Consider the following 23,340-nt stretch of genomic DNA (forward strand, 5'->3'; position numbering starts at 1 on the left):
GCTCCTGCTCCCGCCCCGCCCCGCCCCCCGCCCCCCCCCCCCCCCCCCCCGGCGCTCCCTCCCCTTCCTCGCAGCCGAGCCCGGCCTGCAGCCGCGCGGGAGGCTCGCCAGCGACAGATGCCGGGCGCCGAGACCTGCATCCTCAGTGCTCGCTGAGCGGCCGAAGGAGGGGGAGAACGGAGAGGGGCCGCCTGCCCCGCCGCGCCCGAGGGCTCCGCCGGCCGGGACCCGCCTCTCCCAGCCATGCCGGGCCCGGCCGCCGACGGGGGGCAGGTCCCCCTCCGCGGCGCCAAGGAGGAGGTCCGGGCGAGGGTCGGAGGCCCGGGGGACGGCGGCGGCCCGCGGCGCGGCGTGGTCTGGAGGAACGTGGTCCTGATGAGCCTGCTCCACTCGGCGGCCCTGTACTCCCTGGCGCTGGTCCCCGCCGCCCAGCCGCTCACTCTGCTCTGGGGTGAGTCCCGCCGGCGCGCCCGGCCCCGGCCCCGCGCTCGCTCCTGCCCCGGCCCCGGCCCCGGCCCCGGCCCCGGCCCCGCGCTCGCTGCTGCCCCGGCCCCGGCCCCGGCCCCGGCCCCGCGCTCGCTCCTGCCCCGGCCCCGGCCCCGGCCCCGGCCCCGCGCTCGCTCCTGCCCCGGCCCCGGCCCCGGCCCCGGCCCCGGCCCCGGCCCCGGCCCCGGCCCCGCGCTCGCTCCTGCCCCGGCCCCGGCCCCGGCCCCGGCCCCGCGCTCGCTCCTGCCCCGGCCCCGGCCCCGGCCCCGCGCTCGCTGCTGCCCCGCGCGGGACCTGCCGCGGCCGCTCCTTCGGGGCCGCTGTGGCGACTTGGCCTCCCGCGCCGTCCGGCCGCGTGGGCGCTGGAGAGCGGGGGGGACCTGGGGTCCGGAGGGTGAACTGCGCGTCGCGGGGGCGGCGGGGGCGGTGCGGGCCGCGGCGGGGGGGTGCGGGCTCCCCGTCTGCCGCCCCCAGGGGCGCCGCCTCCTCCGCGGGCCGAGGTGAGGATGAGAAAAGGAGCGGAGCGAGGTGGAAAGAGTCAGCCGGGACTCTCATGCAGGAGGTGGAAGAGGCCAGTTTCCCTCCGACCCCGCGGCCCCGCGGCTGCCCCCCCACGCCCCTGCCCCTGCTCTGTCCAGGTGCGCTTGCCCCGCCCGGAGTCTCGCAGCGAGCAAGCCCAGCCCTGGCCGGCCCGCTCCGACCAGCACAAAGGCCTCCTCCAGGCCCTGCCCCTCTGGCCAGCGCGTCTGCCGCCGCACCTGTGGCTCCCACCACCCTCCCAGCAGCAGCGGAGGGAGCCCAGGAGTGGCCCATCGCCCCCACCCACTCCCCAGGGCCGGTGCCCCGGGGGTTCAGCGCCTGCCCCACAGCACCCTGGCGGCTGGTCCCTGAACCACCTGGCAGGTCCCCCTGGCCCCAGGGACCGCTTTTGGTTCCAGTTGCCTCGAGGGGCAGTGGCCAGGACCAAAGGCACAGGCACTGATATCCTGGGCTGACAATTTGATGAGGTAACCCAAGAAGCCCTTTTAGCCCTCCTTTCGGGGATCTCCAAGGAATGGGGGCAGGAGAAACACAACCTACTTTTGCTTCCAGACGGGAAAAGGAAGAAAATAAGACTTCTTTCTGTAGAGCTTATTTGGTAAAGTGCCAGCTTCAAATGCCTAGGTAGATCAAGAGCCCCTGGGGTTGCCTTGACAGCCTTCCCTTGAAACCCTACAGCCCTCTGTATTGGAAGCAAACCCATCCAGAGCCTGATAACTCTTAGGGGGGTGTAGCTGAGAGACGCTGGGGCGTTGAAGGATGGTGAGAGGGTCCAGAGTCTTTGGGAATCCATGGCACCATTTCTCCCCCTTCACGTGAGCTCCACACCCAGCTCCAGAGCTGGAACTCAGAACCCCAATATCAAGAGTCACCTGCTCCTCTGAGCCAGCCAGGTGCCCCATCCGGGAAGCCTTTTTTAAGTCCCCTAAAAGCTCTTGGCAGCCCCCTGCCTGTGCCTCCCCTATTCAGTGCACCACCTCAATTCTGGGTTCTTTTCACCATCATCTTTGTGATTGATCTCTTTTTTTTTTTTTTAAGATTTTATTTATTTATTCACGAGAGACATAGAGAGAGAGGCAGAGACTGTAAGCAGAGACATAGGATGTGGACCAGACCGGACCCGGGATCACAACCTGAGTCAAAGATAGATGCTCAACCCCTGAGCTACCCAGGTGCCCTTATGTATTGGTTTGATTCTGTCTTCCTTCTTCCTTTATCTCCAAATGTCTAGATTCTAAGATGTTCAGCCAGTGCCTCAGGGACACATCCCTTTAACTAGACATGCCAGCTGAAGCCCTTGCAGCCTCAGAGCCTCCATGGAGCTCTGACCTCCCTTTCCTGGGCTGGGACCGTGCCTTTGGACTTCAGAGCCCACCTGCCTCTAGGGAATTGGGGCTTAGCCTTAATAGGGCAGGGTCATCCAGAGTTCAGGGAGAAGTGGGCACATAAAACATTCCCACATTTCTGTACTTGCCTGGAGTGCCACAGGGCTCACAGGCTTCACTCCCTACAGCCCCCAAACCCTGTTGACCCTGGCACTCCACCGGGAGCCACAAGGACAAGGCTTCTTCTCCAGGCTGGCCAAGTCGGCTCTGCCCTTTCCAGGCTGTTTTCTGTGGTGAAGACAGAATCTTTGTTTCTGAAAGACCTTGGCCAGAGGACACCTCCCTCAGCCCCAGACTCTTACAGCTTCCCCGGAGAAGCCCACACACTGCAGGAATCTGCTTTCCCTTTGTGGGTGATGCTGCTGAAGCCTAGTCTTATACCTCCCTGGAGAGTCTTCTCTCTTAACTACCTTCCATCAGCTCCGTTTTCTGAATCTTGATTCTCTCCCTACCTGTGCTTCATTGTATCATGAGGGGGAAAAAAAGAAAGGAAGAAAAGAGAGGAAGAGGAAAAAAAGAAAAGAACAGTGGTGACTGTTGTCCTTTCAAAGTCCAAAATTTCGACTTCGATACATTCTAAACAAATGAATGTCACCCGATGGACTTCTTGTGAGGGAAGAAAGAGACAGAGACTAGTTGAGATTGGTTGTGCTGATTGCTAGGATATATAAGGTTATTTTCAGTGGAAGCCCTGGGGTCTTAACTCACACAATTTCCCCCACTGGATGCCCTGTTTCACTACCTCTGCCACTGGTTCTACCTAGCTTTATTTTTTTTTTAAAGATTTTATTTATTTATTCATAGAGACACAGAGAGAGGGGGGGGGAAGAGGCACAGGCAGAGGGAGAAGCAGGCTCCATGCAGGGAGCCCGATGTGGGACTCGATCCAGGGTCCCCAGGATCACACCCCGGGCTGCAGGCGGCGCTAAACCGCTGTGCCACTGGGGCTGCCCTCTACCTAGCTTTAGGGCTGAGTTCATGCACTAATGGGCTGCTTCCCCCACTTTAGAGACATAGGTTCTCAAAGACATAGGCTTAGCCCTTCCCTTGCTGGCCACCCTTCAGCCCTAGGTGAGGTTGCTCTGGAAACAAGAGGCATCAATTAAGTGCGCCCAGCAGAGACTGTGTTAGGTGTGCAGCACATAGAGAGTAATGTGTGGAGTGGTAGAATGTCACCTGTGAAAGATCCATCAAGTTGTTCAGTCCAGCTTCCTCCACTGCCTAGTCCCTCCACCTTTTTCTGACTCTCCTTGGTGCCAGAGCAAGTTGTTTCCCCTCCTTGTATTTGCCCTTTTCTGAGTGGGCAGCCTGTCAGAACAGAATGCTCTTGGCGCCCACAGGTCCTGAGGGATGAGTTTATGTGCTTCAAGGACAGAAAAACATAAACTCTGACTGGAAGAAACATCTTCACCTGAAGGCTTGAGCTCACAAAAGTGCCTACGTGAAGAGTTTTTGGCCAAAGGCACAGTTAGCCCATGCCCTGAATTCCAAAGTGAGTAGAACAGAAGAGCGAGTAGCAGCAGTCATGGTATGAAGAGTCCTGGGCTCCTTTCCAGTGAGCTTGGCCTCGCCTGTCTCCAGGCATTCTGGCTATTGGTTTTCAGAAAGGTCAGGGACTTTTCCGGAGTCTAAGTGTCATCTGAGTCCCCTAATTATGTCCCATGGTGACATCATGGCTTTTTTCCCCCCTCTTGGGATGACATCATTGGAAGTATGAGGCAGGAAAAGCAGTAATTTGCCCTGCTCCCTTCCTCCATCTTGCCTGGGGACAAATAGGGGGTTGGGTTTAAAGCTGAGAGGAGGCAGGGGTTAACAAAGGGGTCTGGGGGATGGGAGCATCAGGAGAGGCTGGGATTTGGAGAGTGCTGGTCCACCAATCAGATTCTTTTTTTTTTTTTTTTAAGATTTTATTTATTTATTCATAAGACACACAGAGAGAGAGAGGCAGAGACACAGGCAGAGGGAGAAGCGGGATCCATGCTGAGAGCCCGAGGTAGGACTTGATCCCGGGACTCCAGGATCACACCCTGGGCCGAAGGCAGGCGCCCAACCGCTGAGCCACCCAGGCGTCCCCATCAATCAGATGCTGTGCAATTCTGAGAGTTGACTGAAGATGAGCTATCTCCTGTCAGGCACCGAGTTTACCTGCCTTCATGACCTGGGTTGGTCTTGATGCCTTTAGTGGGTTGTGCTGGTTTTTTTTTTTTTTTTTTATCAAGCCCCTAAAATTGTTGAGGAACCCCAAGAAGATGTAGCCTCAGACTTCTGCCTTGCCTCTAGATTTTCTAGGGTGAGCGTGGCTCAGGAGAGAGATGTATCTGAACACGAATCCCTGCTCTCTAACTTGTCAGCCACATGACCTTGGACAAGCTAACATCTCTTCAGCTTTCTCACCTGTAAAATGGGTGTATTAATACCTCTTGCTTAGAAAGTTGTGAGAACTAAATTTGAGATTATGTGTAAATCACAGCACAGTACCCAGCCCTTGGTTGGTGTTCAGTAATTATCGGCTGCCGTTATTATAGGTCCTGATACTGGCTCTTTTTCTTCAGTAGAAGGGAAAAAGGCCTTCCTGCAGCTCAACAAATTCTATGAAGCTGACACAGAACTTGGCTTTGTTGCCTATCTTGCATGGAAAAGATTGCTTTGGCTTTGGAAACAAAAAGGTTCCTTCTCAAAGTTCCCACAGAGAAATAAACATGAATCCCTCCTAGTCCTTCCTCCCCCCACCCCTTCCCTTCTCTTGGATTCTACCTTTTTCCTATTTTCCTCCCAAAGGTGACTAGTTTGTAGATAAGTATCTTTGTGTTTAGCTTACAACTCACCTGGTCTTTAGTGTTTTCTTTAGGGTTTTTTGAGCACAGCCCAGTTAGCATTGCTGTAGAAACCCGGCTCACTCATTTCTCTAAATCTCTTTGGGTCTTAATTTTGACTTGGTTTTCCCTCCCATCCCTGTCTCCTTGAGTAGTGTTTAAAACAAATGAACCAACACTTTAACGCTCAAACTCCTTAAAAAAAACAAAAAACAAAAATGAATCTTCCCTTTAAGCCCTGTAATTCCCAGTCCATTGTTGCAACTCTTGCATTTTTAATAAATGGGCAAGCACCAAATGCCTCACTGAGGCTGGAGTGCAGCAGAACCGGAGAACAGAGTACACTCTTGCTAGCCTAATAGTCCCAACAACTATAAATATAGGTTTGAGGTTAACATTATTAACTCAGTTTTTTCTAAAACCAGTCAAGGTCACTGCAGACAGTACTGTGATCTTGAAATGAGCAGTGCTGCTGAGTAGAAACCAGGGCTGGAATCCCGGTGCTGCCACTTGATTCAACTTCATACAATGTCCCCTTCCAGGTTGTGAGCCTCGGCCTTCTCATCTGTGAAAGAGAGACAGTAACATGGAGCTGAAAGTTGTTTTGAGAACTGGGGCACGTGTGAGAGTGCCTGCCAGGGGGTAGACACTCAGTGCGTCTATTGTCATTACCTCCCACAATGGGGGCCTACGTCTTGAACCCAGCCCTGGCTTCATGGTCTGTCTGGGGCTTGGAGCACTTGTGGCTCAAATATAAGGCCCAGCCTTTAAATCTAAATGTTCAATCATGACCTTGCTGTAACATTTTTGGTTTTGCCTTTTTTTTTTTTTTTTTTTAAAACCTCCTAGCTGTTATCTTTTTTTTTTTTTTTTTTTAATTTTTATTTATTTATGATAGTCACAGAGAGAGAGAGAGAGAGGCAGAGACACAGGCAGAGGGAGAAGCAGGCTCCATGCACCGGAAGCCCAACGTGGGATTCGATCCCGGGTCTCCAGGATCGCACCCTGGGCCAAAGGCAGGCACCAAACCGCTGCGCCACCCAGGGATCCCTGGTTTTGCCTTTTAACTAGGTTTTGGATAGTATAAAATGATAATAATTGCCAGGAAAATCATTGATCAATTTACAAAAGGCAACACAGCCATGATGGTTTTTTAAGATTTTATAAAACAGAACCATGTCTTTGGGTGACATGATTCTCGAGTGTTTATTTTGACATGCTGTAGTTTCAGGCCTGTGGTCTACCTGTCCCTGCTATGACGTGTACTGTCTCTTCACCCTGAGGTTAAGAGGATGGGCTTTGGAGTGAGGGTCGGGGATCAAAAACCACCCCCCCAAGTTTGGCCTTGGGCAGATCACTCACCCTCCTAACCTTCCCCAAGTGCACAATGAGGATAATTAATAGTATAACATCTGGAGTGAAATGAAACAACATAGTAAAGAACTTGGCCTGACTTGTGATGAGCACAGGGTGAGAGGTACGCAAGTGCTGAATCACTATACTGTATGCTTGAAACTGACAGGACACTGTATGTTAACTATACTGGAATTTAAAAAGAAAAAAAAAAAAAGAAGAACTTAGCCTGGAAGCCAGCACAGAGGAAGTGTGAGCCCTGTGCCATTCGTATCCTGCTTCCCTTCTCTCCTTCCCTTTGTTTAGCTCATCTTTTGGAGGCTGAGCCTTATTCCAGCCTGCCAGCTCGTTGTCAGAAAGCCCCGGTCATGCGGTCAAGGCAGTTGTCTCTGATTTTATTTCCTCTGGTAATGAGATGGTGGCCGCAACAATAGGTACCAGCTGTCCTTCCTCTTCAGTGCCTATCCTTTGTTCATTATGTGTGAGTGGCCCTGAGAGAGGTCCTCATGGTTGCACATGCAGTCATGTATTCATCCATCCACAAATTCATTCCTTTTTTCCATTCCAGTGACTGTCAAAACTGATTGCACATCAAAATCACTTGGGAATCCTTTACAATTTTTGGAAGCCTTGGCCCTCACCTAGACCTACTAAATTGGAATCTCTAAGAGTGATGCCCTGGCTGCTGCTGCTGCTTTTTCTTCTTACTATTATTTATTTTTTTTTTTTTCTTACCACTCGCATATTTCTGATGCACAACAGGCTGAGAACCATTATTTAATTCACTTGTTTAGTAATATTTACTACTCACCCATTACCTGACAGGTGGCAGCATGATCCCTGACTTGATGGCACTCAGAGGTCAGTTGGAGAGACAGACAGATACACCAGTGGTAAGGCTGAGGCGGCCTTGGTTACAGCACGCAGGCCTGGGGAAGTTGGGGAGGCTCCCTGCAGGAGGAGGCAGCTGTGCTGAGCCTGGCAGGAGGCCTGTGCCTGGCCTGCTCGGGGTTTGGGTGACATGGTATTGTGGCCACAGGCAAGAGTGGAGGCGGAGATCTGGGGGAGCGGGGGGTGGGGTGGGGGAGGGAGACAGAGCAGAAACCTGATGGTCCAGCAAGGCTGGAGGTGGTCAGGGACCAAATCCATGGCAGGGAAAAGCAGGGCCAGGAGGAGATTGGGCTTGCAGGAAGCCTGCCCTTCCACCTCTACCTAACTTTCTCCTCCTCTCAGCCCATCGCACAACACCAATTCCTGCTACGATGAAGTGGTCTGGAGCAAAATTTTTAGACTAGACACTTTAGACTAAAACTAGTCTAAAGTTTTCCAGGAAAGATCCTGGGGCACACACCTGGAGCAGGTGGCCACTGGGGCATCTCCTTTAGGCTGTCCGCATCTGAGGGGAGGCCAAGAGTAACATCTCAGTTGGGTATTTGATTTCACAGACTCAAAGGTACTGTTCTGAGACTAAACACTAAAATGCCCAGAAGTATTAGAGTACCAGACCCTGAGTGCCATCCTCCACCCGTTTTCCCCCCGTTCTCTACTCTTCCTGGTCTCTAAAAGGTACCTGTGTGTAGGGGGCTTGTCCTTACCTCTCTCCCTCCCTTGAGCCCAAGTTTAAGTAGCTGGTTCTCACCAGTCCTCATTTCAGGCCTGCTGAGTCGTCCTTCCTATATCAATCATGCTTCCCTTTTTGCAGCTTCCTAGGATGAGTTAGAGGGCTCTGTGGATCCTGGCAGGCTGTGGTCCATGGACCAGCAGCATCGACATTGCCTAGGAGCTTGTTAGAAATAGAGATGTTCAGACCCCATCCTGAATCGGGACCTGCATTTTCATAAGATCTCCAGGTGATTCATCTGTATGCTAAAGTTAGAGATGCACTCCCTTAAGTCCAGCCACAGGCTGGCAGTTCAGAGAAGCTGGACATGAGTGGGATTTGGCAATCCTTCCTTCTTCCTTTTAATGGCCTCCTCCCCTTTGCCTCCACTTCCTACCCTTCTGCCTTCTTGTGGCTTATTTTAGAACATGTCAGGATCTTGCTTCTCTTGCCAACAAAAGGCTGTTGCTAAAATCTTTCAGCCGGCAGCAGCAATGTTTAATTCATGGGCTAGAAAATTAATTTTATTTTCATGAATAGAGCTGGGGAAAAAATAACAGGAAGGCTCTGTGCATGGCCCTTGGGAATTCAGCTTGTCTATTTAACAGATGAACTGGAAGAGGTGAGGAGGCCCAGGGGAGGGCTGTCTTCCACAAAATCATGAAGTAAATCCTATCAGTTAGGATGCTTTTGTCCACAGATAGCACAAAACTCAATTTAAGTGGCTTAAATGATAAGGAAATTTTCTAATTTCAACTGATATAAATCCCAAGGTCGGGCACTCTTGTCACCAAAGAGCAGATTTTATTTCTGCCATGGCCGCCCTGTCGAATTTAGTTTTCCTCGTGGTTACAAAATGGCTGCCAGAATGTCAGGCAGCACCGTGGAGTTACAACCATGTCCTAAAGAAGAAGAGAGAGGATGCCCCTTCCTGATGTCTCATCAGAGAGAAAATCTTCCTGGCCACCTCACAGCTTATGTTTCCTCCAGTCTCCTTGCAGGATTATCTCCCCAGTGCCTTGTTAAATCAGGCCTTGGCAAAGGATTGAACACTAATGTTGGCCAGTACGCCACATGTGGTAGGAGTACAAGGAGTGGAGGTTAAGAGGCAAACAAAACCCAGGCTCTGCTCAAATGAAGATGGTTTGGCTGCTCAGACAGCTAACACGTCCACCCCAGGGGCTTCCTTCACTCCCTGTCCTGACTTTCCCTTTTTGGTGTCACCTCCATCCCCTGAAAGGGCTCTGGTTTCATGTTGTACGTACTCTCCCTACTTTCCATCACCCGCACTTCTCTCAAATCCTGCTGTCATTACAGTGAGTTGTAAAGGTTCATCTTTGCCATGAGGCCCTGTGGCACTCCTACCTCCCAGGACCTGGCACATAGCCTCTGCTCAGCATATCAGTGTTGGGTGAAGGAATAAATGAATGAGTGAGTTTAATCACTGTGTGGCCTTTCTTTCTAAGGGAAGAAAACGTTTTATTCTTTAACTTTATTATTTTTTTTATCATTTATTTATGATAGTCACACAGAGAGAGTAAGAAGCAGAGACATAGGCAGAGGGAGAAGCAGGCTCCATGCACCGGGAGCCCAGCGTGGGATTCGATCCCGGGTCTCCAGGATCGCGCCCTGGGCCAAAGACAGGCGCTAAACCGCTGCGCCACCCGGGGATCCCATATTATTTAACTTTAAAAAAATGTTTTTTCCCCTGTTAGATAACTTCCCATGTGATTTTGGGGGAAGGATTGGGGAGCGAGAAGCCTTTCTCAATGCCCCCGAAACCCACATGCCCCTCTGACCATGCATCCATCCATCCTGACCTCACTGGGGATGCTTACAGGGCTCCCTGTTGCTCTGCTGGGGTTTTATGGGCTGAGGTGGGGCAGGAGAGGTTTGCTAAATCTGCTGTGGGAGAGCTGAATTAAAAAGAACATGGAAATCGAGTGACTTAGAATGTTTTTTTAACCAAGGTTTTCCATGGTGACACACCTGCCCCAGGCTGATAGTTTTCTTGGAGTGTCTTCATTTTTCAGATGACACAGAATCTCAGTGATGAAGTCATGTCCAGATTTCTGTTCTCTTGCTTCGAATTTTACTTAGTAGGGTATTTAGAAGTCCACTTAACCTCACCTAGCAGGTACCTTTTATTTGCACAAACAACCTACAAAGAGCCATCTCACACTCGGGGAAATTGCTAGCTACAGGATCAAGGAGACAAAGCCACAGCTTTTGGCTAGAGATTTTGGAATGTTTTAAAGGCAGACTGGAGAGAATGTCTAGAGAAGGATTGTCACGTGGCCATTGTATAAAACCTTCCAGTCAAACACTGCGTGTGAAGTGCCTACTTAAGGGAAGTGCTTCATCGATGGCCTGCGGTGGTTGTTGGATGCCATAGAGGCTGATCATTCCTCTTCATACATGTATGCGACACTGTGGTGGGAATCCAAGTTTTGTGGGATTGTGGAAGTTTCCTGAGATTGCCCTTAAAATGGGGAAGAAAAAACCCAATACCAATGGACTTTGAAATGAAATGAGACCAGAAAAGAGTTTAGAACTCAGGTTTAAATTTTATTTTATAAATAAATAAATCATCATACACTCCCAATTTGATTGTGTTGATTTTCAAGAGACAGTGACTTATAAATGTTACCTGTGACTGGCACAGACCAGTACTGGGAGGGGTGTAACCCCTCCCCAGGGGCTGAACACCCTGCCACAGGCAACTGTACAGGAAAAATAAGTAAGTACTACACAAGGTCTGCCATCGTGTTCATCTGCCAGGAAAAGACAGCTGTCTTATATTAAATACAATAATTGCTACGGGAGAAAAAAAAAAAAGTACCCTGTGACCTGAATGGGCAAGGTCATTCCCTTAGCATTCTCTACCTCACCACCAAAAAGCATTGATCAAGCAAGCAGTTAATTACTTCTGGTCTTGAATCAGGCACTGTGTAAAAACAAAAACAAAGACCAGGTCTCTACCCTCATACCTTTTATAACTCAAAGGAACAGCTGTGATTTTTCCCAGTAGAGTAACCAACTTAATGTTCTCTCAGCGTGGGAAGATGATAGAACATACCCTTACTTCTTCAAAAGTCCCATACATGAAATTAGAAATAAATTTCTAAAACTTAACTGTTTCATGGAGTAGTTTGTTATCCACTCCTCTAATAAATATGTTCATGAGAAGGTTTTGCAGATGGTTACAATGTAGCTCGTTTCTATTCTCAGCCTATGACTCACTTGAGTGTCCCCAAAAGCATTTGTTTTGCCCTGAAGTCTCTATAAGCAAAAGGAGGTATTTATTAGTGAGTGTGAACAATATCCACGTTTCCCCTCTCTATCTCTAACCCCCAAATCCATTGTGTTTGGCTCAGCAGCTCTTGAAAAGTGGGTGAGTCATTAACATTTTAAAAAAGATTTAAATTATTTATTTGAGAGAGAGAGAGCTCGCACATGAGTGGTGGGGCGGGGGGGGGGGGGGGGGGTGAGGAGGGAGGGGGAAGCAGACTCCCCACTGAGCAGGGAGCCTGACACCAGGCTCTATCCCAGGACCCTGAGATCATGACCTGAGCTGAAGGGAGATGCTTAACCCAGACACTTACCTGACTGAGCCACCCTGGCACCCCAAGTCATTAACATTTTTGAGCTGTACTCAGATTACTCCAGGGTCTTAACTCTATGTGGATCTCTGGGAAGAGTGAAGTCACCACTGAGTATAGACTGGATATGAACCTAAATTTGGCATAGCTCCCATGAGCATCGGAATAGACCACAGCTATTAGAGCTAATATTCCTTTGTGTACAGAGCTGGTGTTCAATAAGTGTATACATTACTGAGTAGCTGGTGCCTTCCATGGTACTGGATTTTCCAACAATCCGGGAGCTTAAGGGTCAATGCCAGGCCCAGCTGCAGGACTTATATCTACATCTGTTCTGGTTGGTTTTGATTGGCTGGTGCCCTGGTCAAAGATTTTTAATATTACCTCTGCATATGCATCCTCTTGTTATATATCATATGATCCATTTAATCTCTTGCTTCTATTCTAATTGAATGAGAACCAAAAAAAAAAAAAAAAAATCCATCTGTCCTTTCAGCTTAAATTTATATCCCCAAAACCATGTAAGGAAAGGTGTTAAAACTCTGGAGTTTTAAGTAACTCACCTAATAAAAAATCTTTTGTGATAGGGGCAATGTGTGTCTGAAAGGCATTTTTTTTTTCTGGCTTATAACTGCGTCTATGTAAGACTTCTCTCCTAAAATATTGATATTAATTGTACCATCAGAAAAAAGTAACATTGCAAAAGTCAGATTGTAAAGTTATTTCCTTTCAGTGTTGAGGGTTGGGAGGATAAGATGTGCAAGGTAGCACCACAAATTGAGGTGGCACTCCCAGCTCACACCTCATTGGCCATAATGCTGTAAACGGTGTGAGGCTCTCTGGCTGGTCCAGGGTTGGTGCCTCTGGCGCCAGACCCAGGGCCTGGCACAGGGAATTGTCTTCATGGTAGAAAATTTCAGATACATACTGAGGTAAAGAGAGTGGAGTCTACTTACTGACACCCCCTACCGGCCTGGGATTTTTTCCCTTATAACTTTCTACTTTGCAATTTCAGGCACATCAAAGAATTCTAAGAATACTGTGGGGGAACTCCCTTATGCTCTATGCAGACTCAACAATTTATATCTTGTCCCCTTTGCTCGATCATATTCTGTATGGGTATGTGTACACATCTATGTGTGTATTATTTTTCTGAGCTGTTTGAGAAACTCTGCAGACATTGCGCCCTTTATCTCTCAATACTTTAGGATGTATTTCCTGAGAATAAGAATATAATCACAATACAGTTATCAACACCAGGAATTTAACCTTGATATGATCTCATCCACGGTGAAAAGACAGAGGTCATTAGATTAGGTCTCCTAGTAATATCTCAGAGCTTTCTTTTTACCTTTGGACCGAGTTGAAGCAAATTTCAGACACTTGGATCTGTAAATATCCAAGTATTGAGGATTAGTTAGGGTAATTCTGACTATGTTGTCTGCATGGAAATGGAGGGGACCACTGTTCCCCTACTACCTTACCTTCAGCTCCTTGGGGGAAAACAGCATTGAGAGGCTGAAAAATAAGAAGCAGGCATAGGTAATGGGCCTGTCTGTTCTTCTCCTTTGGTCTGTGGACTGTCTGAATTGGGGTCATCGGGGCTTTACCCAGACCTACAAAACCAGAGCCTTTGGGAGCGGGCCCCTGGGATCTGCCTTTAACAGGCACCGCAGGTCACTCTTAGACCCTTTGCGTCGGAGGTGCTGTCCCAGGGGGCAGGTGGCCTGGGAGTGACCCTGCGTTCCCTGCAGTTTAACATCACATGCTCCCAGCTCAGATTGTCCTATGGTTCCCTCTTGTATTGCTTGAAATTCCACCAGCCCAAGATTCCTTAGGTTTTTTTTTTTTTTTTAAATTTTTTTATTTATTTATGATAGTCAGAGAGAGAGAGAGAGAGGCAGAGACACAGGCAGAGGGAGAAGCAGGCTCCATGCACCGGGAGCCCGACGTGGGACTCGATCCCGGGTCTCCAGGATCGCGCCCTGGGCCAAAGGCAGGCACCAAACCGCTGTGCCACCCAGGGATCCCCAAGATTCCTTAGGTTGATAAGAGGCAGCATTTTAGGAATGTGAGTAGCTTGCAGGCACCTCCCCTTAGGAATCCACATGTTCCTGCGAATTGCTTTCAACACACATCTTCCTTTTTTTTTTTTTTTTCAACACACATCTTCTAACACGGGTCTGACAGCGTGCTCGATTGTGGTTTCTCTGCAGGGAGGTTAGTAGTAGAGAGGAAAGAAGACGGGATATCGGACCTGGAAGGCTTGGTGGGAGTGGGAGCAAGGATAGTTGTTTGGATTAGATGCCTGGGTTAGAAGCTATTTGAAAGAGATAAAAAAACAAAACAAGACAAAACAAAAAAACTCTAGAGAAAGCCTCAATCAGCCCTACGTAGACACCTCACCCTCACCCTCACCTGTAACCTCACCCTCACCTACGGAGAGTGCCCAAGCCTCCTTTCGTGGGCACTGCTGTAAGGACTCATTTCGGTGCAACAGCTGCCTGCCCAGCGTCAGTACCCTACATTCCCATCTCCACCCCACGCACCAGTCCACCATCGCTCCCAGAACCAACAGGGACATCGAGGCTAGAAATCCGTTGGAAAGGTACGTCTGGTCTAGCACAGTCGTTCACTCCACATACAGAGGCTGCTAGAGCCCCTGCTCCAAGGCCCCTTTCACCTCTGAGGGTCAGTGGCTTTACTGTCATCTCCATTTCCCGAAGAGCACACACTTCTCATGATGCCCCTGCTCCTCAGGGTTGGAAGTGCATCTGTCCTGGGGCAAGACATTTTGGGGGACATCTGGGACCCAAGCTCCTCTGCCCCCTGAGATAAAAGGCCCGTTATAAACATTTCTGACATACCAACAAATGAGAAGAATGGGAAGCCACTGGGCTCGAGATATTAACAGCACACCTGAAGGGACTGAGAATTAATCCTAACCTGCATCCTATAAACAAGGCTGCATGCCCTGGGTGGTCTTACTGGCCTGGCTGGGCTGCGGTAGGGGTGTGTGTTATGACAAGAGCCAGTGACCACCCTCACCGAGGACAATAATCCAGGTGGCTACATCAGTTCCTCCTGCCATGGAGTCTTCCCTTTCCCCTCTCTTAGAAAGGAGAGGTACTTTCCAAAATCTTTTAGTGTGTTTCTCAGGCTATAGCCTGTGTTTGTTTACCTCAGGGCTCATTCAGCCTTCCATAAGGGGGTCCCCTGGGTTTCTCACATTCAGTGATGCCAGTGCAAAGAGGCAGGCAGAGAGCCTTCCAAACTCTGCTGGCCCTGCTTCTAAAGACTGGAGTCTTCATAGGGAAGAAATACAAAACACTAAAAGCAAAGCTATCCTTGGCTCTGTGCCCAGAGAGCACCTGATGTATGGCAGTGACCACTGGGGGAACAGAGGCCCAAGCTGGCTTCCCAGGTCTCCTGGGGCTGCCAGATGCTTTTGCAGTCTAAAGGTTGGAGGGAAGATTTTGGACTCAAATGAAATAAATTTTAGCTAAAGGGCTAATCTCCCTTAAGTGTCACCGCCCAGGGCCATTCTTAGTGGATATTAATTGGGTTTTTGAAAAAAAGTATTTTGAAGTGCAAAAGTGGTTCTCCAGGCACCCTTGTGGTGATGCTGAATATGTACATTGGTGGGGCTTTTTTTTTTTAAAAGATTTTATTTATTCATGAGACACACAGAGGCAGAGACATAGGCAGAGGGAGAAGCAGGCTCCCCACAGGGACCTCGATGCGAGACTCGATCCCAGGACCCCGGAATCACAACCTGAACCAAAGACAGATGCTCAACTGCTAAGCCACCCAGGTGTCCCTACATTGGTGTTTTTTTTTTTTTTTTACATTGGTGTTTTTATCGGAGCTCAAATTTAGGAGCCGTGAGGGAGCACTTTTGGGATGCCCTTCTCTGCACCTGCTTGGAGACAGGAAGATTGAGAGATGTTAGATATCGAGTTAAATTCTACTTTCCACACATGTGGGGATGTGTGCCTAGGGTGGCCCAGGTGCTATAGGAATATACAAGTGAGCCAGGTAGAAGGTAGAAGCAGACCTCCGCTGGGCAGGGAGCCTGACTCAGGGCTCGATCCCCAGACCCTGGGATCATGACCTGAATGGAAGGCAGAAGCTTCACTGACTGAGCCACCCAGATAACTCATTATTTCACGACTAATTTAGAGAGAAAACTTGACCCAATGAATTCATTTGGTGGCAAAATCTTACCTAAACTATTTAGTGTGAATATTCATATTCATGTATTTGATGACAGAACCATTATGTGCCTTTGTACTCTATTACTTTTCAAAAATCTGAAAAATTCTGAATTTTGAAACACATGATTTGATGAGACTGTGGTTGTGGCCTGGTATCTGTATTTTGTATTTGAGGAAGTAAAATGTAGGGAGGACTCATTTGCTCAAGATCACCCAGGGATCCCGAGTGGCGGCATTCTAAACCATCTAAGACCGAGAAGACCCATCCAGACACCCCCCCAGAATTGTGAGAAATGATAAATTGTTGTTTTAAGCTGCCGAGTTTTGGGGAGGATGGCCTGTTAAGCTATCACAGCTGATACAGGTGAGAGACTTGCTCAGGTATTCTTGATGAAAGTGTGGGGGGGTTGGGGCGGGCAGCAGTTGGTCAGGCTTGAGTCAAGAGCCTATGGCCAAGAAACTGCCCTGGCACCAAAGACAGATTGTGGGAAAGCTTGCCTGGCAGACTCAGAGGATGCCTGCCACTGTCCACCATAGTGATGCGTGAACTGAAAAGGCCACAGTGTCCTCCTTTTTTTTTTTTTTTTAAGATTTTATTTATTTATTCATGAGAGACACACACAGAGAGAGAGAGAGGCAGAGACACAGGCAGAGGGAGAAGCAGGCTCCATGCAGGAAGCCCGAAGTGGGACTTGATCCAGGGCCTCCAGGATCACACCCTGGGCTGAAGGCGGCGCTAAACCGCTGAGCCACCTGGGCTGCCCACCTCAGTGTCTTCCAACCTGTTTTTTCTTCTGTATTCTCAGTCTTGGTTAACAGTACCATCATCCACCCGGACACTCAAGCCAAAACTCTGGGTATCATCCTAGACTCCTACCCTTCCCTCAACTTTCACCTTTGGTCACTACATTCTGCTGATTTTACCATTCAAATATTTTTTTTAATTTAATTTTATTTATGATAGTCACACAGAGAGAGAGAGAGAGAGGCAGAGACACAAGCAGGCTCCATGCACCGGGAGCCCCACGTGGGACTCGATCCCGGGTCTCCAGGATTGCGCCCTGGGCCAAAGGCAGGCGCTAAACCGCTGCGCCACCCAGGGATCCCCCATTCAAATATCTTTAATTGTATCCCTGGAAATTCTTGCATTCCTCAAGACTCAGACTGGACTTTACCTTCCTAGGAAACTTTCCTAAAACCCCAAGTGGGGCTAAGTAACCTTCCCCAATGCATACTTGTGCTTTATATCTTAACTCCTTAGGTGGCTGCTGTTTATTATGGGCAGTCTGCCTTTCTGGACTGGAAGCTTTCTGAGGCTAGGAACTGTGTCCCACTCATAGGATGTGGCAGGATGTGGTAGTGAGCATACAATACAACTCAGGTGTGGAACTGAACCGAAATGCTCTGATGCAGCCTTTTTTTTTTTTTTCTTATGTATTGACTTACTCAGACTCCAGAAAGAAGAATGACTTCAAAACTTTTTGTCTCTGAGGGATTTGAGGGGAGAAGCTGATCAGTAGTGGGCTGTCAATTAATGAAGAAATTCAGGAAGCATAATATTGAGGCAGGCATGAGTGTCTTGCAGTCCGATGGGTGTAGGTTTGAAAGTTAGCTCCTCTCCAGCCTCCCCAAACTGTGTGATTTGGAGCAAGATGTTTACTTTTCTGAGCCACTTGTCCCCATATCCACAAAAATAGGGTAATTATATTTTTCTTATGGGGTTGCTATGAAAGTCAAACAAGGTAACAGCTATAACACCCAAAACATAGCTATACCTCTGTTATACTTTAGTGAAGCTTAGTTTATTTTCTTTCCCTCTTGAAATGGCACCTGCCATTGCAGTGTGCTCCCCAGAAGCTGAGACTGAAAGAAGAATCTGAGTTGCAAGTAGTTTATTTGGGAAGAAAACCCAAGGACGGGAGGTAAGTGAGATAGGAATGAGAAAGGAGTTAACCCAGGGTATATTAATAAATTGACTACCACTGTGCGTGGCTGGGGTTCAGCCTTTCCGGGGACATTTGGGAGATTGTGTAGATTAGAACATGCTTGAGAGGGAGAAGAAGTGGGGCATATTTATCCTCCAAACTGTCCATCACTGACTGAGGGGCGCTTTCACGGACATTAATTCCCAGCACATCTGTTCAGCTTGCTGCACTGGGGAAAGCTCTCAGGTAGAGAATTGGAGGAGTTTGCAGTAAGAAGCCATGGGCACCCATGTGAATGGTGAGAACCAAGGGAGCACCAACCACGTCAGCTATACTACCTTTTCTCTGAAAGAATATTCTTAATTCTCATATTTTTTCTCATCCTTGCTTAAACTTAGCAAATATTTTACTGAATAAGGAGACCTGGCATTCAAATACAAGTGGCCTGCTTTCTATGATCAGTATGGATGGGTGAGATCTTTTGAAATTCAATAATTTCCTTACTATACTTTGGAAGTGTATGAGAGCAGCAGAAGAGGTGGGGTTAAGCAGACTCTCAGTTGCAAGTCTTCAGCCTATAGGGCTCTCTGGCATCCTTGCTCCAGCAGAGTAAGCGAGGAGAAAAGGGGATTATGTATGGGAAAATGTCACAGATACTCTCTTTTATATTTGGATATGTCAGGAAGTTTATAATAAGGCCTTTGAGGGAAAGAAGTGCATTTTCAGTCAGGTATTGTTTTGAGCGTTTTGGTTTTGTAACTTTTGTTATTTATTTATTGCTATGATATAATTTTAAACTTGCATAAAGTTGCAAGAATAGTACAAAGAACTTTTGTATGCCTTTCACCCAGATTAACCATGTTTATGTTTTGTCTCCCTTTCCTTTCCCCCCGTAATACATGTGTATCAATACATATTTTTTAAACCATTCATGAGTAAGTGAGAGACATTGGGCCCCTTCACTATTAAATACTTCCACATGTATGTCCTAAGAACAAGGTTGTTCTCTTATATAACCAGAATCAATTATTTCTATTTTTAATCACTTTTGCAGTATTTTTAAGTGACTTCCTACCACAGGAAATCCTCTACAAAAAACAAACAAACAAAAAACCAACCAAAACCCATGCACCAAAATGGTTTGAATTGGTGCACATTTCAGGTTTTACTCAGTGAGTTACAGAAACACAGGTTAGGGCTCACAGACCTTCTAAATTCTATTGATTTTATTTCATTCTGAAAAAAATTTGATCTATAAAGTAATGGAATATTTATGGGCCTTGGAAAACACTGCCTACTTGGTTAATATCCTTTTCCCTTAATAGTCTGCTGCAATGCAAAGGCATCTTATTAATTTATTAACCGTCACATTCCTATTAAGAGGCAGTGTTAGAGCCAGAGCCAGTAGGGATCTTAGAGATTCTTCTAGCTCTGCTTTACAGTGAATCAAAATTGGGACCAGAAGGACATTGCCTTGACAGTATCAGGGTGGTGGTTGGGACTGGAACCCGGGGATGCACACTGTAGTCTTGGAAGGCCCTTCAGACAGAAGGGGAGCCCATGGTCTCTTTGAAACCAGTCAGGATCCTAAGGGTGATTGGTGAGCAGGGTGACCAAGACCACAGCCCTCAACCTACAGCTTCCATCAGATGGCTTGATTTTCTCTTCTGTTTTGTGTATTGAGCTTCTGCATAAAATTTCTTGTGAAAAATGGGCCTTCCTACTTAAAAAAATAGGCCTAGTGAGGTTTAAACATGGACTCATTATTAGCCAGCATTCATAGCTGGGGTGAGGACCTGACCCTTCCACCTCTGTCCAGGACATGTTCAGCTCCACCTACACATTGCTGAGCCTCCTCTCGTTAATCTTGCTTGACCTCTTCTTTTCAAAGGAAGAAAATCATTGCCCAGAGAAACTAGGAGCAAAACTCATTTAAAAAAAAGGATTCATCTTATCAAAGGAGGACTTCATTTTTTCAAAACCCCCTCTACACCGTTCATTCTTCTTCCATATGTACCTTTATTCTTGCACTTACTGAGATTCCCATGACATGCTTCTTGAGCCAGGACCCTAAACCTATTCCTCCCAGATTATTGCAGTGTCTTCATAAACATACATTTCATTACAAATAATTCACGTAACTACTGCTCTGATTTATAAAGTCAGAACACTAAACTTTGGAAGCCTTACCTTCCTCCTTCACTAAAGAGCTTTACAAAAGATGACACCTTATTTTTTATTACATTATTCTTTCTAATTATTGGTCAGAGTTTTCTTCTTTATCTAATAGAGAATATCATTCCTTATTTGACTTGTTATTCTTTTTTTTTTTTTAAGATTTTATTTATTTATTCATGAGAGACACAGAGAGAGAGAAAGGCAGAGACACAGACAGAGGGAGAAGCAGGCTCCATGCAGAAAGCCTGACAGACTCGATCCTGGGTCTCCAGGATCACACCCTGGGCTGAAGGTGGTGCTAAACTGTTAAGCCACCCGGGCTGCCCTGTTATTCTAATAGTTATTTTAGACCAAAGTTAATTTTCCTTTGTAAGATGATAGTGTTTTCAATTTGCAATGCCACTACCATATACAATGGGCTTTAGCGTCAAACAGATTTTAGATTTACAGATCTACCATAAACTACCACATGTCTCTTGGCCAGTCTTAAGTTTTTCTTGTGTGCAATTTGAATGATAGTTATACTATTTATTTTATATGATTGCTATATTAAATTACAATCCATAAAGTACTTATAAGAATATCTGGTATGTAATGAGTATCTATAATGTAATGGCATGTATTCACTAATTATTATTTTTATATAGGAGCAATTTTTCATTAATCTCAGCCAAATAAGTGAGAAAGATCTAATCTTTAAAATATGGGGCATTTTTTGTTGTCAGGTTGGTACTTGAATCATATAATATACTAGAATAATTTTTCTTTTCAAAAAGTGGATCTATGGTAGAATGCTTATGCAGCTTGCTGTGGGTAACTGGTGGAACTTGAGGGTCCTCTGTAGCATGCCAGTGGAATTGACAGCCTGATTGTTGCTGCTAACATTCCTTTTGGTAAATTCTGCCATTATCTTGTGATATGGGATTTTAGAGTGATACCACCTTCCATGTGTTGTTAGTTTTTAGTACCCACCAAAGAATGAAGAGGAAAAGATAATGTATCAAAGACTATTTTTACAAGAATAGAAAGAGGTAAGGAAAAAGAGAAAAAGACAGATAACAAGACAAAGATATGTAGAAACATAGTACCCAGAAAATCCTCTGGGAGAGAATGAATGTGTTAAGACTTCTGCTTCCAGTCAAGATGGAGTAACAGGAATTGGATTTATCCTCCTGACTGAAACTGCAAAACCAGAAAAAAAAAAGTCTGAAAGAGCAGTTTTCAGCAATTGGGCATCAGGAGGCACAGGCCAATGATCTCTGAGAAGGATACACACATGAGGTGAGCTCTACACTTGCTTTGGCTTACTGCTAGAGAGAATTTTCAGGCTGCAGAGCAGGGAGTGGGAACACAAGTGAAGCCTACCCACCTCCTTGAGTTGAGGATACGAAGGTAGGAATTCAGGGAGGCCAATGTGGCCGGAGTTCACAGAAAAGAGTACCAGAGAGAAGAGAGTTTCACAGAGGGAAGGAGAGCTCTGGAGATGTCAGGAAGCCCTCTCCAAGTGTTCTTTTTTTTTTTTTTTAATTTTATTTAAATTCAATTTACCAAATACAGTAAAATACCCAGTACAAGTGTTCTAACTAAGTACTAATCAGTGTATGCATGTGAGGAAACTGCCTGAGGTCAGAGAAGGACCTCCCAAAAGGAGCAGAAGGAATAATCCTCAGAGCTCACATGGAGCTGGGAATAGTTGTATTCCCACCAGCCACAGTGGGAAGTCACATAATTCATGGGTCATTCAGTGCATTGCTTAGAGATATTGCCTCATTAGTGGGGTAAAATTAGCCTTAGCCTAAAGAAAAGCTACTCTAATTCCACCTACCAAAACTATAAAAAAAAAGTAAGCCTTCAGGCATAGTGTTCCAGTTTTACAAAATGAAGAGTCCTGGGGACTGGTTGCACAACAGTGAGAGTATACTTAATACTACTGAACTATTATTAAGATGGTAAATTTTATGTTATTATGTTTCATGTGTATTTCAGCACAACTAAAGGTAAAGTAGCCCACATGAAAAAGGAAGCCTCAAAAGGACCAAAGTGTTTCCAAATAACTCAAGAATGTTTATAGGAACACAAAAGTATCTAGTACCCAACAGGCAATATTTGAAATGTCAGACCTCCAATAAAAAATTAGAAGGCATGAAAGAAGAAGGAAAATAAAACCTATAATGAGAAAAGGTAATAAAAAGAAACAAACCCCGAATGACACTTCTGATAGAATTAGTGGACAAGAACACTAAAACTATATCACATGTTAAAGAAGTTAAAGGGGCACCTGGGTGGCTCAGTGGTTGAGTGTCTGCCTTCAGCTCACGTTGTGATCCCGGGATCCCTGGGATCGAGTCCTGCACTAGGCTCCAGGCAGGGAGTCTGCTTCTCCCTCTGCCTGTGTCTCTGCCTCTATGTCTGTGTCTCTCATGAATAAATAAATAAAATCTTTAAAAAAAAATAAGAGTAAAGATTGAGCATGAAATGTAGAGACATGGAAGATATTTTTAAAAGACATTTCTAAAGATAAAAAATATAATATGTGCAATGAAAAATACATTAGGTGGGATTTATGACAAAGTAGATACCAAAGAAGGAAAGATTAGTGAATCTGAAGACATGACAACAGAAACTATTCAAAATAAAGCATAGAGAAAATAAACTGAAAGAAAAAAAACAGCATCAGTGAGCTATAAGACAACCTCAAGTTGCCTAATATTAAGTGTAATTGGAATCCATAAGGTGGGAATGGAAAAGAAAAATATTTGAAGAAATACTAGCCAAAATTTTCAAATTTGATTGAAATGAAAAATCCACTGATTTAAGTTCAACACAAGCTCAAAAAATATGAAAAAATCTCCACATAGACTTCAAAGTGAAAAGTTTTAAAACCATAATAATAAGAAAATCTTAAAAATATCCAGTGGAAATATATCACCTAGCTAGGAACAAAGACAAGAAAAACAGAAGACTTCTTGTTGGAAACAATGCAGGACCAAAGGCAGTTGAACATGTTTAAAGTCCTGAAAGAAAAAAAGTATCAACTGAGAATTCTGCATCTGGAAAAAATATCTTTGAAACACGAGAATAAAATACTTTTACAGACATATAAAAACCAAGAGAATTTATCACCAGCAGACCAGCACTACAAGAAATGTTAAGGGAAGTTCTTCAGTTAGATGAACAATCTACCAGTGTGAAATCTTGATCAAAATAAAGGAATACAACATCAATATGGTAAATATATGGA

General features: G+C 46.5%; 1 protein-coding gene across 1 annotated transcript in view; it reads left to right on the plus strand.

Moving 5' to 3' along the window:
- The first annotated feature begins 48 nt into the window (after positions 1-48).
- The window catches only part of SCD5 (stearoyl-CoA desaturase 5), a 133,891-nt gene continuing 110,599 nt past the window's right edge, over positions 49-23,340 (plus strand). The window contains exon 1 of the mRNA XM_025998033.2: positions 49-451. Within this exon, the coding sequence (XP_025853818.2) occupies positions 244-451 (208 nt within the window). The 5' untranslated portion in view covers positions 49-243. The remainder of the gene's footprint in view (positions 452-23,340) is intronic.

The sequence above is a fragment of the Vulpes vulpes genome, chromosome 4, assembly GCF_048418805.1.
Source record: "Vulpes vulpes isolate BD-2025 chromosome 4, VulVul3, whole genome shotgun sequence".
Lineage (NCBI taxonomy): Eukaryota > Metazoa > Chordata > Mammalia > Carnivora > Canidae > Vulpes > Vulpes vulpes.